This window comes from Sinocyclocheilus anshuiensis, unplaced genomic scaffold (assembly GCF_001515605.1).
Source record: "Sinocyclocheilus anshuiensis isolate Anshui unplaced genomic scaffold, SAMN03320099.WGS_v1.1 scaffold766, whole genome shotgun sequence".
Lineage (NCBI taxonomy): Eukaryota > Metazoa > Chordata > Actinopteri > Cypriniformes > Cyprinidae > Sinocyclocheilus > Sinocyclocheilus anshuiensis.
This window is the reverse complement of record NW_015546060.1, coordinates 1,384,990-1,405,277: the sequence shown is the minus strand read 5'-3', so window position 1 is coordinate 1,405,277 and position 20,288 is coordinate 1,384,990. Positions and strand designations below refer to the sequence as shown.

The 20,288-nt window shown below is 36.2% G+C and overlaps 1 protein-coding gene across 2 annotated transcripts in view; it reads right to left on the bottom strand.

Moving 5' to 3' along the window:
- Window positions 1–20,288, bottom strand: part of dennd1b (DENN/MADD domain containing 1B) — a 105,464-nt gene that overhangs the window by 15,140 nt on the left and 70,036 nt on the right. For both annotated transcript variants that reach the window (XM_016500695.1, XM_016500696.1), the window contains 8 exons: window positions 19,506–19,607; window positions 10,790–10,915; window positions 7,810–7,911; window positions 4,702–4,792; window positions 3,706–3,746; window positions 2,722–2,760; window positions 1,461–1,517; window positions 7–93 (listed from right to left, as the gene is read on the bottom strand). In XM_016500695.1, the coding sequence (XP_016356181.1) occupies window positions 7–93; window positions 1,461–1,517; window positions 2,722–2,760; window positions 3,706–3,746; window positions 4,702–4,792; window positions 7,810–7,911; window positions 10,790–10,915; window positions 19,506–19,607 (645 nt within the window). The remainder of the gene's footprint in view (window positions 1–6; window positions 94–1,460; window positions 1,518–2,721; window positions 2,761–3,705; window positions 3,747–4,701; window positions 4,793–7,809; window positions 7,912–10,789; window positions 10,916–19,505; window positions 19,608–20,288) is intronic.

Genomic DNA, 20,288 nt, shown 5'->3' with positions numbered 1-20,288 from the left:
GCTCACCGCTTTCCTCTGAAGTCTCCTGGGTGAGAGGCTTTTAGTGCTGGTGGGAGAACCTGCACAGTACGGGCTTTCCTCCTCTTCAGCATCCTGTGGAGAAGCAAAAAAAAGAGAGAAACTGAGAAATCAGGCATAGTACATTCTTAATATGTACCAGATGCGTCAGTGTTTCCAACATGCTTAAAAAAAATCTTATTTTACGTTCATTTGTGGGCGAAATCCAAACATTTTAATAGGAATTTGCGCTATCGGGAGGTTTGTGTGAAAGTTAAGGAGCCCTCTACGCAGATTTCACTACTGACACAACTGACAATTGGTCTTTTTTTGCCCGTGAAATTTCTGTGAAGTTTCCACAAAATTTCCCTATGTGACTGGACCTTTCCTCCACTTTAGGACCCTGTCGAGAAGCAAAAAAGAGATGAAAACTGAGAAATCACACAAAATACTTTCTTAATATTTACTTATTTTTATTTTGTGCAATTTGTCAGTGTGTTATTAACCTTTTTTAAAATATCTTTTGTGTTCCACAGAAAAAGTCATTTGATTTTTTTTCATTAATTAAGGTGCGGTCACATTTATCGTTGCTCTATGAAATTTTACAGGCAAAATCTGTGAAATTTTGTGAGTGAAATCCAGTCCAGTGACAGCGAAGAAGTACCCTATATAGATTTCACTCATATTCAAGTTAAAGTTAAAAGTAACTTCTGTGCAAACGCTGTGCTTCACGCATTGATAATGATTTTTTTGCCTGTGAAATTTTGGCAAAATTGCCCTAATGTGACAACAGCTTTCCTCCTCTTAAGCATCCTGCTGAAAACAGAGGAAAACTGAGAAATCACACATAATACTTGTACCCAGTTTTATTGTGTGCAATTTGCTATGCTACAAGCCCATTTGAGCCTTGTACCGCATGATTATTTATACGAACACACGCGTTCAAATCTGTTTTGGTTTAGCTGAAGCCGAGCAGACAGAAGCAGCGTATCAACTGTGAGAGGTCTCGTCTCCTCTCCTCTGGGCCGCCTTTCCAAGCTCCTGGCCTGACAGTTCACGCCACAGTTGCCTTATCAAAGACATCAGTGTTATGGAAACATACATCTCGTCACATTAGCTTTGAAGAAATCACTCGCTCAGTGATGAAATATGCAAAAAATATGAAAGGTGGTGCTGGGGAGGGGGGTTGACATGACAGCCCATCGCCAGAGGCGCACTTGTTAGAAATGTACACTCCTGAACAAAGCGCTAAGCAGGTTTCACAAGCCATTTAAAACCCTAAGCGCGAGCCATGGGTGAAGTCATGAGATCCATCTTAAATAGTGTGTGCATGAGCACTGTATGAGTGTAAATGTGAGAGACGGTGAGCTGCCTATCCAGACAGTATTTCTGGGGATCAGTTAGATGCTTTCGAACGCCCAATATATATAGTTTTGACAGAATGAGAACTCTGAATAACTCACCTTTTGTGTAATCTTGTCCTTCATGTCGCGTATTTTCCGTTTCGCATGATTTTTGGCCTTTCAAAAGAGAGAGAAAAGCTACTCAATAGTTGAATTGCAACATTTAGGAAGATCAAACCATAACCAACAATGAAATGTTAAAAAGGGAGAAGACAATCACATCAAAGGGATAGTTTAAGTTTACCCAAAAACAAAAATTCTGCCATTATTTATTCACCCTCATGTCATTTCAAACCTGTATAACTTTATTTCTTCTGTGGAACATAATAGAAGATATTTTGAGAAATGTCTTTTTGTTTTTTTCCATACAATGAAATTCAATGGGCTCCAAGATTGTTTGGTTCCAAACATTCTTCAAAATATCTTTTATGTTGCACAGAAGAAAGTAAGTCATTTGATTTTGCTATTTATCAAGCTGCCGTCACATTTACCATTGTTTGGCTAAATTTAACAGGCGAAATCAAGTCGTTTAAATAGGAATCTGCTTGCGAACTATGCAGCTCTCACTTGTGTTCAAGTTAGTCGTGCAAATTCATTGTGTTGACCATCAAAAAGCTTCATAGTTTGAAAGTGACCTTTAACAGTTGTTTAAGTGATCTTTTTAACAGCTACTCTTTGACAAAAATTTGTCCGAATTTTAGCAAAATTGTGACAATTTCGCTAATGTGACCACACAACTACACTGCAATTTTAGCACTTCCGCACAATAACTTAATCAACTTTATTCATTCAAACCTGTCTGTCAAGTTCTTAACAATAGCATGCAAGCGTTTGGTGAATTGCTGAATGAAGGCCACTTTTTTCCACATTCTGCACCGATTTTAAGGAAAAACCATTACATATTCCAAATATTGTGTTTACCAAAATTCCAAAATTGACCCATGACACAAAACTCTGATTGTTACAGGCACATGCACAAAGTTGGACACAGATTTCTAGTAACTAGAATACTGGTTAATCAGGTTATAAAAATCAGGTTAACGCATTTACACAATTGAAAGCAACAGAGCAAAAGAAATTTAGGAACAACATTGGTACCTATTGACTTCCATTGTATGGACAAAAAACACAATTTTATCAATAAATTTTATAATATGTCACAAAAGATCTTTTATGTTCCACATATGAAAGAAAGCAACACCGTTTTCGAATGACATGAGGGAGAATAAAGCACCATGAACCATACTGTAATCCCACATCTGCTTATAGCAAATAAAATTTAAATCTAAGGCCAGAACACCCTTTTCCACTGTGAACTTACCATCTGAAGGTTTTTCACAACTGGTTTTGCTCTCTGCCGCTATGGAGAAGAGAACAGTTTGCTGAGAACATGAATTTCCAGAGAATGTGCCAGCATTTCCTGTAAGTTTAGCTGAATAAATCTCACATAAAATAAACACATTTACTGTCACAAATCATTAATGGCCGAATAAACACCTTGTTCCTCAAGTCAAAACATTTGTTTTGCCCCAAAGCAAAGAGAAAAACCTTTGCCATTAAAGCAAGCTATTAAATAGGTCTGGTCCCTTTATATGAGTGTGACACCAGAGAGAGTGACGCTCATACCATTGAATGCTATGTTCTTGTCTGATTTCATCTCTCGTTCCTGGATAACATCGGTCTTTACCGGATGAATGCTGCAAGGCTAACACGCTAAACCTCTGAAATGCGCCGGATGCTGCCGAGTTTACATCCCAAAGCCTTGACCGACATGACGGCGCCGCGGCCCTTTCTTATGGATTTGTGTCAGTCAGAGGATGTGAACTTTACACAAAACCTTTTGAAAAAGGCACTCCAGAGAACTAATTCGGCTCCGGCTGACGGATAGAAGTGAAGGAGAGAACGCAAAGAGACAGTCAAAAAGAAAACAGGCGTGAGAGACAGCACGGAGAGAGGTGAGAGGAAGACAGCAGAGGGAAGGAGAGAAGAAAAGAGGGCTTTTCTTTTGTTCAATCTATCGAGTAATGGCTGTGTTTCCTGCCAGAAGTCTCGTGTCATCTCTGATGACTGGCTGTCACATCATATCAAGCCTGTCTCAACATCTTAACTGTGCCACGCCACGGTTTTCACCATCTTCCCTGGCATCGCATCTCCACTTTCCAGAGATTCGCTCAACTGGATACATTTCATCACCTCATAACACACAGGAAATAATAATGGCTCTCAGCTGCTTTGGGCTTAATTATTCAGCTGAAATGAACATTAACATTATAAGCAGAAAAACTAATAACTGCCTGCTGCTTACCATCTTGGTGTGAATCCACTGCTGATAAGACCTCGAATTACCTAAAAAACAGTGCCGCATGGGAGTGTTAATATTAAATTCAGAATAAAATATTATTCCGAAAAAAAAAGATCATGAGATTATATGTATTACAAAAGTTTGGGGTCTGTTAGATTTTGAAAATGACAACTTTATTCAGCAAGGATGAGTTAAACTGATTAAAAGTGACAGTAAAAACAATGTACCAATGTTACAAAAATAAATATTGTCTTTTGACATTTCTATTCATCAAAGAATCCTGAAATAAAAATGTACAACATTGACAATAATAAGAATTTTTTTGAGCACCAAATCAGCATATTAGAATAATTTATGAAGGACCATATGACAATGAACTATAAAATTCAGCTTTACAATCACAGGAATAAATAAATTTTAAAATGCATTAAAAACTAAAAAAAGTTTTTTATATTGCAATAATAATTTCACAATATTACTGTTTTTACTGTATTTTTGATCAAACAAATGCAGCATTGGTGAGCATAAGAGACGACTGTGCAAAAAATTTTACCAACCCCAAACAGTTGAATGGCACTGTATGTATATTCAGAAATATATTATTTCATTTTTTTTTTTTTTATTCATAGTGCCACAGATTATAAATAACGTTTAAAAGGAATCTGGCAACTTTTAAATAAAATAAGACAAATCTAAGACTTGTTTGTTTACTAGAAAAAAATTAAATGTCTCTTATGGAGCTTTTTTCATTTTAGAGCCTGACAACTGGTCCCTTCTTATTTGTATGGAAAAGAGCAGTATGGACCCTCTTCAAAATTTCTTATTTTTGTATTCTGCAGAAGTCAGTCAGGAAAGGAGTAAATAATGACAAATTTCATTTTTGGCTACTTCTATTAAAATCGTACATTGTACAATGCCTAATGTTATTATAAGAGTAAAAGTCATACAAGTGTGTGTGAGCTGTTTTCTCTCTTTGAAAGACGGAGAGGTGGCACTCACTTCTACAGAAGCCCCCCACTGTGATCTCCTCTTCATAGACGTCTGTAAAGCCCCTTCCTGCGTTTAATTTGGCCAGTCTGCCTTCAATGAACTGCCGTCATAAATTAAAGTATCACAGGTTATTAAGGAAAGAGGGGGATGGAGAACAACAGCAAAACAATTCCATCTAGACTGCTCTAGACGTGGTCACTGTGTGTAATTTACATCAGGTGATGGATTAACATGGCAGAGGAGAATGTTGTGTGAGCAATGCTTTTTGGGAAGTTTAATTTCCTCTCTTGTCCCATAGAGGACCTAAAAGGGATCTAATAAATATGCCTATTAAAGGAAGGCCTATGATATTTTATTTATTTCATTTGAAAATACTTCCAAGTATAGCAGATAACTATAACTAGATTTTGAATATATTTTCTAAATACATAAAATATATATATTTTCTGAACAAAATCTGAATAGTGCATGTCAAAGTAAGGAAGGGTGTGGAAACTTATATTGAAGATGTTTGATAAAAAACATTTTTGTATAAAAGGAATTAACAGAATAAATATACTACAGATAAATAATAGATTTATTAAAGATATTGGGAATAAAGATAAAACGTGTAAAGATATTACAGCAAAAAGTGCAATATATACTGTAGTACAGTTAATAATTTTACCGGAAAAATACCATATGGATAAGAAAATATGGGTTATTTGTAAAACATAATTTTCGATAACTTCTATTCATATTTATTTAGTTTATTTTGGTCCATAAACGCAAAAACTTAAAAAATAAGTCATCAAGGAATACATAAAGGATCTGCAGATTATCTGTAGTTTACTCTTCCAACATTAATACAGCTATGTGATGTACAAATACCTATTTTTGTGTTATGATTAAATTAAAAAGTAAAAAATAAATAAATAATAAAAATTGGATTAAATAATAAATGCATTTAAAATGCTTAGTTTTGTTCAACATCTAATAAAAAGTACCAGACAAATACTTGTATTTATGCATTAAAACAGTTCTTTTCATATTTTACCGGCACATACCTGAATATGTATTTGTATAAAGTGTTTACATTAGAAATACAGTATGTAACTTATTGCATATTGCATATCAAATATACATTGAAATGTTTATATATGTCTATATTTACATGTTTTTTTGACGTCATGAATTTATGTAACATGTTTGTAGCACAGAATGGTTACGCGTCAACATTTAATACTGAGCGTTAGGGGTTTTACTTTAAGTGGAGCAATATTGTTAGTGAACATCACTAACAAATCACATGTGCTTCTTGATTTTTGAACCATTTTTGAAAACATTCATTTAATGGGACCACTGTAGTAACAGTAGGCCAGAACAGGTCTCAGGTGTCCCCGTAACTGGGTAAGGACATCTCTGGGGGTCAGCACCTTTCATTGGACTCTGCTACAGGGTAACTTCATTACAATCTCCTAATGAGTGATGTGACCACAGGGTTCAGCCTCAGCCACGCTACAGTCCAATTACAGCATGCGATCAGGTCAAATTAACACCTATCCGAAACTTCATCCTTCAGTATCGGGTTACAGACACACTTTCGTCCCATTAATTGGACACTGCTCCTACCTATCTGCTTGTTTTGGGGACCTTTTAAGACTATAGTATCTAAGAACAAACACTTGATGATGGAGTTGGTGTTGTTTGCTTTCTAAAACAGCATTTTTATTTTTAACTTTATATTAAGGTTGCAAAAATGTTGCAAAATGGTATGTTCAGGGTAAATGCATTGTAAGTGTATAAAATTATATTAGTGAATGAAGTTATAAATTCTTTCCACATTTTTCCAGCCAATGTTGCCTTGATTTGTCCATTGTTGAATGTGGCACCACATTCTTTAAAAGGGGATGGTATGGCTAATTTAATTGTGCATAAAAACATGCACATGCCAACAAACCAATGAGAATGTGCAACAATAAAGACAATTCATTGCAATAGATCTCAGGCGCCAATGCTTTTGTGGATCTGCTCACCCAAATCCTCTGTAACTGACACATATTTGCAGAAACTTACCGTAGTTTGGCAAATAAACAATTCACGGACAGTTACATACATATTCCCAACATTTGATTATGTAAAGCTTTTTGTTACTCCTAAATTGACAAGGGAATTCATAGTAACGCTTCCGCAGCACTGTTCGCTCCCAAAACAAATGGGATCGCGAAATGGGTTTTAGCGAAGTCAAAGCACATTTCTGCCACTTCTTGTATTTAATGTGTAATAAAAGCTTTGTGATCTTCACGTTCAATTATGACATGAACAAAAGGCCAGCATCGATAGCTGGGGAAACGTTTCCAAGCAACTAAATTTGCTGAACGAAACTACACAGCATTGAACAAAAACAAAAGCGCTGCGTCTGAAGGTGTCGAGGGGGTAGTGATGAGAGTCTGGAGGAAGAACCGGTTAACCGGACCCGTGCAGACAGGGAAATGGGGAGATGCCAGAGCGCTGCAAGCTCTCTCTCGTTGGCAGGGTGATCGTGAGTTAGCATCAAGTGCTGGAAGACGTGGAGGGGGGGAGAGTTAGGAGACAGAAAGCAGGTCGTCGTTGACAGACTTCCCCCGCAATCTCTTGGCAGCCAGCCTCTACTCGTTTCTAGGCAGGGCTGACCTCCAAGCGGATGTGGTTCATGGTCAGAACGGGGCACAGCGGTGCTGGCCTTTTGCAGTACGGCCAAGTTGGAGATAAGATCCCGGAGCTACTACACGGGCGGGAGGTGGAGATGTCTTTGAACTGCTGGTCACTATCTGGGTTTTGGAGGGAACGTTAGGCGGATGGTGCATCAAGACGGAGATGTGATTAAATGTGCAACTGCTCGTTCCGGGTATAAATTAAGACTTTAGCGGAGGGGGAAGGAAAGAGACTCGATATCATGGCTATAAATAGAGCTGGAGGGAGCGTTGGTTCAAGTGTATGCAAGATTCCCTAAGAGTTACTGTGCAATATGTTGAAGGCGTATCTATATAAAAATCACACACTTGTCAACTAAAAGCCCAAAACAGGAAACATTGCAAATGTGGTTTTGAGTAATTTATGGTTGAGGCGGAAAACTGTTTCCACTCATTTCCACTCTACCTGCTTGAAGAGTTGCAGGTTCACGGCCATCTCAAGGAAACTTCTCATGGTGCTGGAGCGATGTGCCATGAAGCTCTTCTCGCAGAAGGTGATTGGCTCTCCCTGGGGATGAGAAAGCGCGCTTTAATGACTATAGACAGTCCGCTATTGGCTAAAACGGCTGAAAACGGTGCTGCTTCATCCGAGACTCACAGACAGATGTTTTGTTTGACTGCACTCGCTTGTTAACCATCATCACCCGTTGCAATCAATTACATCATTTCAATTTCTCCCCGAGTCGCATGAACGGAATACAAAAAATATCTGCCAGGAGAGAACTAAGGCTTGTTAGGAGCCCACACTTCGTCTGTATGCGTCAATGGGAAAAGATTTGAGATCCTGTGGGCTTAAAAACTGATTTCAATACGAATTTTTCATAAAACCTTCTCTGCGCAAATTTCATTGTATTGTCGTGTTGAAAGCAACTATGTAAGAATGGTTTAAAGAACAATTTTTACAGAAATGTGTTCTTCTTGGATGTATGTTTACAATCTGTAAAGCTATTTTTATATAAATTGTACAGAATATAAATATAAATAGTTCCATTGTAAATGAACAGTTTTCACAGAAATTTGTTGTTGTTGTATGTTAACTACTCATACACTCTTCATAAAACTATTCTTATACAGATTGCTCTGCACTGTCGCAGTGAATGCAAATATTTATGTAAGAATGGTTTTGAGAACAATTTTCACGAAACTTCGTTCTGGTTGTTTCTACATAAACTGTTCATAAAATTTTTCCTACAGTGCTGTTCCATTGAATGCAACTATTTATGTAAGAATGATTTTAAGAACAGTTCACACATAAAACTATTCTTACTGTTCTGTCGCATTGAATGCAACTATTTGTTTAAAGAATGGTTTTAAAAATAATTTCACAGAACTTCGTTCTTGTCATTTCTATACAGTTAGTAAAACTATTCCTGCACTGTCACACTGAATTGCATGTGACTGTTTACTAAGAATAGTTTTTATAATAATTTTCACAGAACACATAAAATAGATAAACTTCTTGCATTTAATTGCATGTGACTATTTATGCAAGTATAGTTTTACAGACAAATTTCAAATAACTACTGCTTGTTTCTAGATACTATATAATTTGTTGCATTGAACTGAGCGTGACCACTTATGTAAGAATGTTTATGAATAATTTAAGAAACTCTGCTGTTCCTTTTTTTAAATAAAAATATAATTTATTAATAATAATAGATTGGTTTTACTAACAATTTTCACAGAAACTCAACATGCTCATGTAAATCATTCGTAAAACCATTCCTACTTATCACATGGAATTGAGTCTGATTACATCAGATGCATTTTAACAGAAATTCATTCTGAATGTGTTTCAAGAACAAGTCTCAATAGCAAGAAAAGCCAACATTTCTAGCAACCTTTTTTGTTTCAATTATAATCCAATTCTAAATTTGTATAATTGACTTTCACAGCAGCTAAATGGCGTGGCTTAAAACCTGTCTGATGTGCACATTTATTACCGTCGTTCCTGGTGCTTGGGGGTCAATAACAAAAGAGCCCCATGAGGTATCGCACTACAGTGACCTATATAAGTCCATGATTGCCGACTCTTGCATGGGAGCTAATTATGATTTCCCTGCATTGTTTCATTTACAGCTCAGTTAGATGTCGGCGTTCTGCTAAGACGCTGATGGGAATGCATATGGGCTCCATAAAGCAGAGCGGTATTTCACACCGATGATTGGTTGCAAATGGAGGAACTTCTTTAGAAATGCAGCACACAGAAGATAAGCCATTATCGTAGAACATGACAGTAATGCTGGTGAAATACTGGGTGTGTAAAATCAAATACCGCTATTCCATTTCAGATGCATGCAGGCATTCAAGGAGGGATGCTCTGAAATGATGCATAAATTACTGATTTAATAATAAAAGATGGCAACTAATGCAATGTTTTCAGCTAAATAGCACTGCAATGCTGTCATTTCAAAGACATAAGGGTGTTTTTTTTGTCTCAGTAATAACAAAGTGAAATATTAATCAAAATAAAGCAGCACAAAGACTGATTTTCAATTGTTCGACTTCTCAGAATTCTAATGAGCTATAGGGCCGACTGTCAAAAGAGCGCTCCGTATTTGAGCTTACGCTTTAAAGCAAATGCGAAGCAAATGAAAGTGGTGAGACTGAGGGCCTTCAATAAAAATTTTAAAAAACGATGAATAAAAACTGGTAATTCCATGTAGATTTGCAGACAATGTGCTCAATTGAGGCACCACTTTGAAGGCTAAGAGTTGCGCAGACTTGACTTCGAGCGCGTGTATTTTTTTTCTAGCGGCGAAAAGACAGTTTGTGCACAACCGCTGAAACATCAATAATGTATCTTCGCTCTGTGGGTCTACACAAACCAATTACTCTCTGCCTTGCCAACAAAGATGGCCACCTTTGACAAATAGAGAGCGCCCTTTGTTTTCCTCAACGCCACTCACAGAACCGTGAGGCACATTTCAGGAGTTTAGAGGGTCTGAGAAGTCCACGAAGGGCCTGAGACTTCAAAGAGATAGTCCAGGCTTTTCAACATCTGACGTTTCGGCTATGCAGACAGGCCCACCTTTTCCTGCACCTGTTTTTCCCTTTCTTTCAGCCTTTCTGTCTCTTGAAATGGCTTTGACTCAAAATAATATAAAATATAAAATAAATAAATAAATAAATAAATAAAAAATAAAATAATAATAAAATAAAAAAATAAAATAATAATAAAATAAAATAAATAAAAAATAAAATAATAATAAAATAAAATAAAAAAATTAATAGAAAATAAAATAAAATACATTTTGCACTATAAAGCCTCGCAGAATAGCAATTATTGTATTATGTATCAAAATGATACATGTTGATACGTGTTGATAATGTGATGATAAGGTGATATTTTGTGAAAAGCTTGAAGTGAAGAGTGACAGTCTTACAGGTTTATATCTCAGGGCATCCCGATAGGAGCCAAACAGCGCAGCCTGAGCATGTAGAAAGGCCCGAGCCACCCCACTTCCTGTAGCAGTCGACTGCTTCTTCAGCTTACTCTTCAAACTAGAGACCTGAAAAAGAGAGAGAGAGTACTCTTCAGACTGGAGACCTGAAGGAGTGAAAGAGAGAGAGAGTTAAATTAACACCTCTGAAATAGGTGGAGGAACAGGCAAACCCATTCAGAGTGTGAAGTGTCACATTTACAGGTCACCCCCCACCCTAAAAAAGAGAGAAAGAAATCAAGAAAAGCCTTCTATCTCTCAAGAGCACCTGCTGCTCTGTTAATTGAAGCGATGTTGCCATGTGCAGGGGTGGGGCCAGAGAGCAAAATGACTTTGGCAGGGAATCTTGGGCTCTCGTACCCTTCGCTTTCTTTGCCGTGTACCCAAGCTACTTCCTAACTCTCTCGACATGCATGTACTTTCATTATTTCATGGTATACACTACTGCTATCCGCCACTCGCTGCTTAGTTGCGTTTTAAAAGACTTTAATACTGATGAACATGTTTTTGATTTTTGAATTAAATTTGTTCTTATATTTTTGTGCAGCTAAAGAGAAGATGTAAAAAAATGTAAAGGTGGACGAACAGACTCACTAAAAGAGTAAATTCTATAATAATAATAATAATATATATTTTAAATCTTTGCAACGGTTAGTTCATGTTGTCATATGTCAAATAGCATGACCCAAAGAAAACATCAAGACATTCAATATAAAAAAGTCATAATAGTTTACAATAAAAAAATCAATAATTAAAATTAAATAAAAATTACTATTCAAAAATCATTACTATATATTTTTTTTAATAAAAATGTTTCATTTATTTAATGCTAAAACCACTTTACATGTCACTAAAACATAAAAAATTAGTATATTCAAAATGTGATCTTATTTGTCAATGACCCATAAGAAAAAATAAATATGCATACATATTTATATTTGTGGTATAACTACATGCAGAAAACATTTTGTCATGTGACAAGAAAACCTTAAAACAGAAAATTAGAGAGAGTTCATGTTGTCATAAGTCAAAAGGAATGACCCAAAGAGAACATTGCAAAATGTCATAATATTAAAAAAATGAATTCATCACTTCAAGTTAAATCAAAATCTGGAAAAAATACAGCAAAATTGTTTAATTTATTTGATGTTAAAACCACTTGACATTTTCAGAGCCATTAAAACCTTTGCTGAAAACAGTATAAAATTAGAGAGAGCAAAGGTTAGTTCATATGTTCAAATGGCATGACCCAAAGAGAACGTCAAGATATTCATGATACAAAAGACATTTTTTTAAAAGATAACTAAATTCATTAATTAACTACATTTAAAAGAAAATTATGTTGAAAATTTTTAAACGTATTTAATTTATTATATAATTTTGTTGAAAATACAATAAATACATAATAAACACATGAAATTGTTTTGAAATGTTACCTTTTTTGTCATTACTCCATAAACAAATATAAATCTGCATACTTGTATATAAATGCATTCTTCATAAATAAAATAATCAAGGAAAATCATCTGAATTGCATGTACCCTTCAGATTTTTCCCCATACTCCCAAATCTTCTGTATCAAATCATCCAAGCCTGTCATGAGACACAGCGGTGCACAAACATATGGGGATGAACCGTGAAGCGGTGCTTGATCCAGGTAATGTAAGGTTAACCAAATTGATTACGTATGCTGCGGTGCTCATAACCATCTGCTGGCAATTAATTTGCACGCCTGCAATTCACACTGAGCAGCATGCATATCAATAATCAGTTTAGCTTCCTTCATTAGGGAAGATCAAGCGAGGACCATAAATGAGAGCGTTTAGGTGATCCACTGAATACCAAGAGGCAGTTGGGTTTAGGAACGCAGGAAAAGCACCTGGATGAATCGTCACTGGCATTTTTCTATATAGAACTAATTTCATTTTTGTTGTCTTTTGTTCTATTCGTCTCTATTGGGACGTGCCTCTTTTTCACAGCGTCCCTGAGCTGATATGGCGAATCCTCAGAAGCATCAAACAGGAAGTTTAGCGGCGCTAAATTAACAAGTGTCATCTCCATATTCACACTGGCTAAGTGCTTTTATGTTTATGTAAAGTTGGCGTCATATTAATATCTCATGTAGATGCGTTGTCTTTTTTCCCCTCACTTCTCTCACTCTCCCCAAACAATCCGTTAAACAGTCTTCATTTTTGAAGAATCAAAGAAAGCAAAATGCCACTCACACTCAGGAGAATGTGCAGCATACCCAGTGGGCAAATACGAGGATATAACAATTTCTTACTGTACATTACACTTAAATTTTGTCCTCTGTCAATATTTGATTCACAAACCACGATTTGTGACATACAAATTAAAAGACAATGGTGATAAACTTCAATTTAATAATGGGGCGGCACAAGTGTGGCCAATAATTGATCAGTTAGACGAATTAACCACTATACTTTGAGTAACATTAACGAGATGTGAGCGGGGAGCATCAGAGGGGAGGTAATGTAAGGTTAACCAAATTGATTACGTATGCTGCGGTGCTCATAACCATCTGCTGGCAATTAATTTGCACGCCTGCAATTCACACTGAGCAGCATGCATATCAATAATCAGTTTAGCTTCCTTCATTAGGGAAGATCAAGCGAGGACCATAAATGAGAGCGTTTAGGTGATCCACTGAATACCAAGAGGCAGTTGGGTTTAGGAACGCAGGAAAAGCACCTGGATGAATCGTCACTGGCATTTTTCTATATAGAACTAATTTCATTTTTGTTGTCTTTTGTTCTATTCGTCTCTATTGGGACGTGCCTCTTTTTCACAGCGTCCCTGAGCTGATATGGCGAATCCTCAGAAGCATCAAACAGGAAGTTTAGCGGCGCTAAATTAACAAGTGTCATCTCCATATTCACACTGGCTAAGTGCTTTTATGTTTATGTAAAGTTGGCGTCATATTAATATCTCATGTAGATGCGTTGTCTTTTTTCCCCTCACTTCTCTCACTCTCCCCAAACAATCCGTTAAACAGTCTTCATTTTTGAAGAATCAAAGAAAGCAAAATGCCACTCACACTCAGGAGAATGTGCAGCATACCCAGTGGGCAAATACGAGGATATAAAACAAAAGGTTGTGCACAAGAATGTCTTCAATATTTCTGTATTACATTTAAGATTTCAATTTATATATTTATATTTCTTTAAAAATATTTATATATATAAAAATATTTATATTATAATTATAAAAAAATTATAGAGAAGGAGGGGGGAGAAAAGATGAGTTATGTTGAGTTATGATATTCATAATCTATGCAGAGAGGCCTTTCCACTATAGGTCTTCTCCCCATAGCTGTGATCTTTTCAATTTACATCAAGCGAGGATGGCTGAGGATGAAAGTGCAGCCTCCGACTCGCTGAGCCCACGGAGGGCAAACACAGGGCCTCATTAAACTCTACTGCATGGACTCCCCAACAGGGTTTGAAGTGCGTCAAGTAAAGAGCACGGGGTCAGAGGTGGCCCTGAAAACAGATCTCCATTTAACTCACCAGCTGGAGATGATAATTAGCAGGTGCATCACTGTCTCCTGCTCTAAAGGATGATACCATGGAGATCTGCTCTGCAGTGGGCTTCTATTATACACCCGAGTTTCAACAGAACACCACTTCTGAGACGCTCAGTTGCTCACACACACACGCCGGCCCTCCTCGAGAGCTGAGCTGTTTATGGTCAAGGGATTTTAATTAATTGAACTGGACAAGCCGCGGACAGGCGCTACACACAGGCATATATCCTCACACATATATTTTACACTTCTTCTGCCAGGCTTATAAACTGAGATCTGATGATTTTACAGCCTGACTGGATATTTAGAGTGAAATCTATATTTTACTAGAAAACGTATAACTTTTACCATTTACTTGTATTTGTCATATTTGTATATTGCTTAAACTTGCATGAGGCAATATTACTGAAAATATGAAAAATATATATATATAAAGCTGAAAAAATGACCTAAAATACACAAGAAAAGTTTAAAAGAAATGCATTTAAGAAATGACGAATTACAATGATTATGTGGACTGAGTTAATCATGCAAATAAATCAGCTCACAATATCGTCAGGTTACACTATGACCCTTTCAGAGTATGGCTGAAAGACTTTTTTTAAAGACAGAGGGAAAAATATGTTTTGTTAAGGATTCTGTCCAGGGATGGAAAGCCGTTGGGAGGCAATTAGAGGACTACAAAGAAAAAAGAAATAGATATGAAAATCTTCTGCTTTCTTTTGATGTGCACTAGGCTGAAAAGTACATGTACACGCCGAGTGAATTCATATCCTTTTAGAAAAACAATAAGATGAAGCGTATTTTAACTGTAATGCTAAAGGATCGCTGACATGCAGGTCAGTGTCTTCGTAATACACAGTATACATTTGATATAAATAAATAAATACTTTTATCAGACATACAGTGGGTACGGAAAGTATTCAGACCCCCTTAAATTTTTCACTCTTTGTTATATTGCAGCCATTTGCTAAAATCATTTAAGTTAATTTTTTTTTCCTCATTAATGTACACACAGCACCCCATATTGACAGAAAAACACAGAATCGTTGACATTTTTGCAGATTTATTAAAAAAGAAAAACTGAAATATCACATGGTCCTAAGTATTCAGACCCTTTGCTCAGTATTTAGTAGAAGCACCCTTTTGATCTAATACAGCCATGAGTCTTTTTGGGAAAGATGCAACAAGTTTTTCACACCTGGATTTGGGGATCCTCTGCCATTCCTCCTTGGTCACAAATATGATGTGATATTTATCAGACAGTTATAAAATATATACATAAAAACTGAACAGAAACAAACAGAAAAACAAATGACCACTCAATAGTGTTCACTAGTTAGCATTCACAAAGCAAATTACTCCATCAATCACTGCTTCTTCATATGCTAACATAAGCGTGCTGAATGCGCAAGTTACTCGATTTTGGTATGTGGAAGATATACAGCAAGTCTGTAAAAAAATGAAAATATTAATACCTCTCAAAATGCATTTTTCAGTTGTTTTTTTTTTGCATGCATTAAAACTCTAAAAAGTCTTACTGAAAAAGTCCTTTTGAATGTAAAATTACATGATTTTGAAGACATCTGCATTTGATTTCAGTCTGACACTCTGCGCCTTCAGAGTTTAAAGCAAAAAAGCGCCAATCAAGTACAGTTATTGTTCATCAACAGACCAATAACGGCGGTGCCTTGAGGGCTGGACACTGCATTAGTCCACTCGGGCCGGAAATTAGCCCCACCTGTCCCGCACAACAAACCGATCCTTTAAGAGGCTCCTGAATGGGTTTGATTTGCGATGCCCTGGAAATAGAACGAGCGCTGAAGAACGCAACATTCCCACTTTCCCCAAACAGTAATTGTTTGGTGTGTCAGCTGATGTAGTGCTTGTTTTTGTTTTCTCTCGAATCCCAATTAAACACCACGCCGGCTGATCTCAGAGGAGGCGTGCGGATATTGAGTTCCCTCAGATTAATTTGTTAACCTTCATTTGGTAGCTTAATATACACGAGGTGGGTGTGCAAACTCAAATTTTCACTGTTGATCGAGAACGTAAACGACCAAACGCAGAAAGTACAAATATAAGTTGTGTGGAAGAGATGAAAAGGGAGACAACTGGAATGACACAAGCAGCAAAGACAGAGAAACTGGAAAAGTAAACAATAGATCTGGCGTAACTTGAACAAAAGTAATAAAGTCAAAAGGAATATTTTATCAAAACCGTCTCAGGATTGATACAGGACCTGTGAAAACAGAGAATCGCATCCAAATAAGACTTCAGCGCTGTTTGGTAGCACAATGGATTCATAATTTTCTATTTTTAGAGAGTTTTAATGACTGTACAAGTAAACACCCCATACCCTGCTACCAAATCCAATTATAATTGAATAATAAAAAAAACAAGTTTCACAATGTTTAAGGAGGAGGAAAACACCTTCATTTATTTGTGAGAGAGCAAACTCTCCTTTTAACAATTTATTTTCTTTTTCTCATTTTTTGCAAACTCAACAACCACCGTCATTAAAATCTCCTAAATATTTATAAATTCAGTTCTTGATGCAACTATAAAAACTTCAGCAACAAATATCTTCTAAAACAAAGAAAATCTAGTTTGAAAAATAAAGTGCGCATGAAGAGTTGGACTAAAAAGGCATTAAAGTGATTTTTTTTTAAAAATATATTTCTATATACGTTGGATCAAAAAGTCATGTGATACTCACCGACAGAGTGCACTGACTTTTCACACATCGAACTAAATAAAAAGTAGCATTTAAAGCGTTAAATTTATTTTGAACCTTTGTGTGACACTTCCAAAAAGTGTAGAGATTAAAAACGCAACCCAAAGAACAATCCGTGGACTTTCAACCCAGTCCCATCTGATGTTTCTAATAAAAAGGCATGTTTGAAATCATTCTCGAATGTTCGCCACATCCTCTCAGAGCCGCGGCAATTATTATCTCTATTTGTAAAATCCATAGGTTTGTGCGGAACGGAATCGCTACTGGCGTGGTAACATTTCTAATAGTCAATAAATCTAAAATATTAAGTGTGAAATTGAGAAAAACTGCCATTAAGTGACAGACAGCGGAGAGCACAGCATAGGGTCCCGTCTGAAAAAAGGGCCAGGTAATTCAGGACAACTGTCACCCCTGACCCGTCTGAGAGCGGGTCTAGTGGTCAGACTCTCCCAATAATAAAGTCCACATGGTAAAAAAAAAAAAGCCTTCAAACACTTAATTAGATGAATCTCAAAAAGTTCGGCTTGAATCAATAAAAGACTTGGGAGGAAAGAAAAGAAAAAAGAAACGCTCCAGGGTCAGTTATATTATATTTTGCTTTAGAGTTGTAAAATGCATTGCTTTTTTCAGAGGCTGGAAATGCTAAAATCTGTTAATAAATGTGCATTTAAATCATTAAAAAGAAAAAAGTGATTCAAATTAATTGATTCAATTAAATTGAATCGACTGGTCCTTTATAAACACCAGCAAACTCCATGTGACAGACAATTTAAGAAGAGGAAAAATAAACCCAGAGCTTTTGCTCAATTTAAACATATTCCTTGAGTTATGAATTTTAATATCCCCAAAGGTATGATAACTAGAGGGAAAGAAAAATGAATTTTTGAGGTGATAAATATATTATTGTAGGTGACATTTACATTCAGGTGGGGTAATTTAACATGATATGCAGAATATGTTCTATCATTAGTCAATGAAAAATTGCGCAAGAGGATCAAAGCAAACATGGAGCTGCCACTTAATTTATCACGCTACGAAGACAAAGAGGTTTTTTCTATCCCCTCCGTCAGTTTCAAAAGACCCGACTCTTTTTTTTTTTATGACGCTCTCGGTTTGCAATTTAATTTACAAATGGGATGCCAGTGCTGAGATGGCATAACAGAACAGGCTGACTTTTTCTGCTTGGACGGACAGCAGCGGGATCCACCGAGTCATACAGGAGTGTTAAACCCCACCCCCCAGCAGCAGAGGAAAAAGAACGCCGAAAAAGAAAAGGAAAAAAAAAACCACAAACACGTTTCTTTATCTTCAAAAGGACAGATGACAGACATATTTCTGACCCCGATGCTGGATGCACTTCCTGTTGCACTGACCGTGCCACCTTAACATTAATTAAAGAGAGAAGGCGCTGGCAGGTGGCAGAAAAGCAGGATCTAATAATTGGCCCCCTTCTTCCCCGCGCCTTCAGAAAATCCAGGACTTCTAGTGAGATGTGCAGGCAGAAAGAAGAAAAGAAAAGAAAGAGATGAAGGCAGGAGTTTGAAATTCACAGAGATGGCCGGCGAATTGCGACAGCTGTTTAACGTCACGGGGCAAGTTTGCAGAGCGCGGTTTTTGGGGATTCACGGCTGAGTCTGCTAATGATGAGAGGACAGAGGTGCGGTGTGTTCCTCTGACCAGAGAAAGACTGTTTGTTTAAATGTGCAGGTGGGTGACAAAAAGACAGAGAAAGGGAGAAAATGACAATCATGTTCTTGTGTGTGTGTGTGTGTGTGTGTGTGTGTGTGTCTGTACAGTGGGCTTAAAACAAAAGAAAACGGAGAGAGAACGGTTATGTGAGTGTGAGTGTGAGTGTGTGTGTGTGTAGGTTTACTTTCACTAACTTCTGGGAACAATTTTGTCTTTAAAGTAAAGCAAAATTAGGGGAAACTAACCATTTGGGGAAATAAAGTAATTTTTATTATTATATTAAATTTATATATTTTTATATATTATATGTTTTACAAAAAAAATACAAAAGTGTTTTCCTTTTCAGTTTTATATATAGTTTTATATAACAACTATTTAGTTTTATATAAAATCTATTTAGTTTTATATAAAAACTATATTTATTATGTGACTCACTCTACTACAAAAGGAGGTTTTGTCAAATATATATTTTACAAAACCTCATTTTGGGGACATTTAGGCATGTCATCATTTGGAAAAAGGATGGAAAAAGGAATAATGTGCATCTAAAAATGCACATTATTCTTTAGCATTAGAGTTAGTCTGTAGTAATTATCATTAGATTTAAATAAAACCAATAGAAGTCTATGGTGTGTCTTCATTTAGATTTCTAGGTGTGTGTGTGTTTGTTGGTTTGGGACACTCACCACGTCACTGGGCAGGTTGTAGAGGTCGTCTGTGGGGCTTTCCAGGGTGTTTGTGTCCACGTTCAGAATGACCACATCCTCCAGAGATCTGCCCTTTACTCTCTGAAAACGCAACACACTTGGTTACGCACCGTCCTGCCAATTCCCATTTCCTGTAACCATTTTAATAACCTAAACTTGATATATAAATACTCTTTTCAACAGTAGTTTATTTAAAATATTTTTATAAACTAACATTTTTGCAGTATAAAAATATTGTGTGGCTAAAATAAAATGTAAACATTTTCAGCATTAAATTCCAGACAAATTCATAGCATTTTTCATTTTTCATTCTTTTTTTTTTTTTCCTTCAACAATGTCAAAACCAATTCACATAAAGACTAAAGCAGGAATGATTTAAACACATTAAGTTACCAATGCAAACACCAGATTCTCAAGAATTAATCCAGATGAAGCTTTTGAATTATTTTCTCTAAAACAAACCAAACCTACTCCAAAAATATGTATGCAGCCACAAAGATTCACAGAATCATTCTTGGAGAGTCAAAATCGACAAATTATTTAGCAAACCCACTACAACTGTAATGTTAATTTTGAAGAAATGACACATTAAAAAGTTACAGCACTAGAACAGATGTCAAAAATTATACATACATACATACATACATATATATACATATATATACATATACATATACATATATATACATATACATATATATACATATACATATACATATATATACATATACATATATATACATATACATATACATATATATA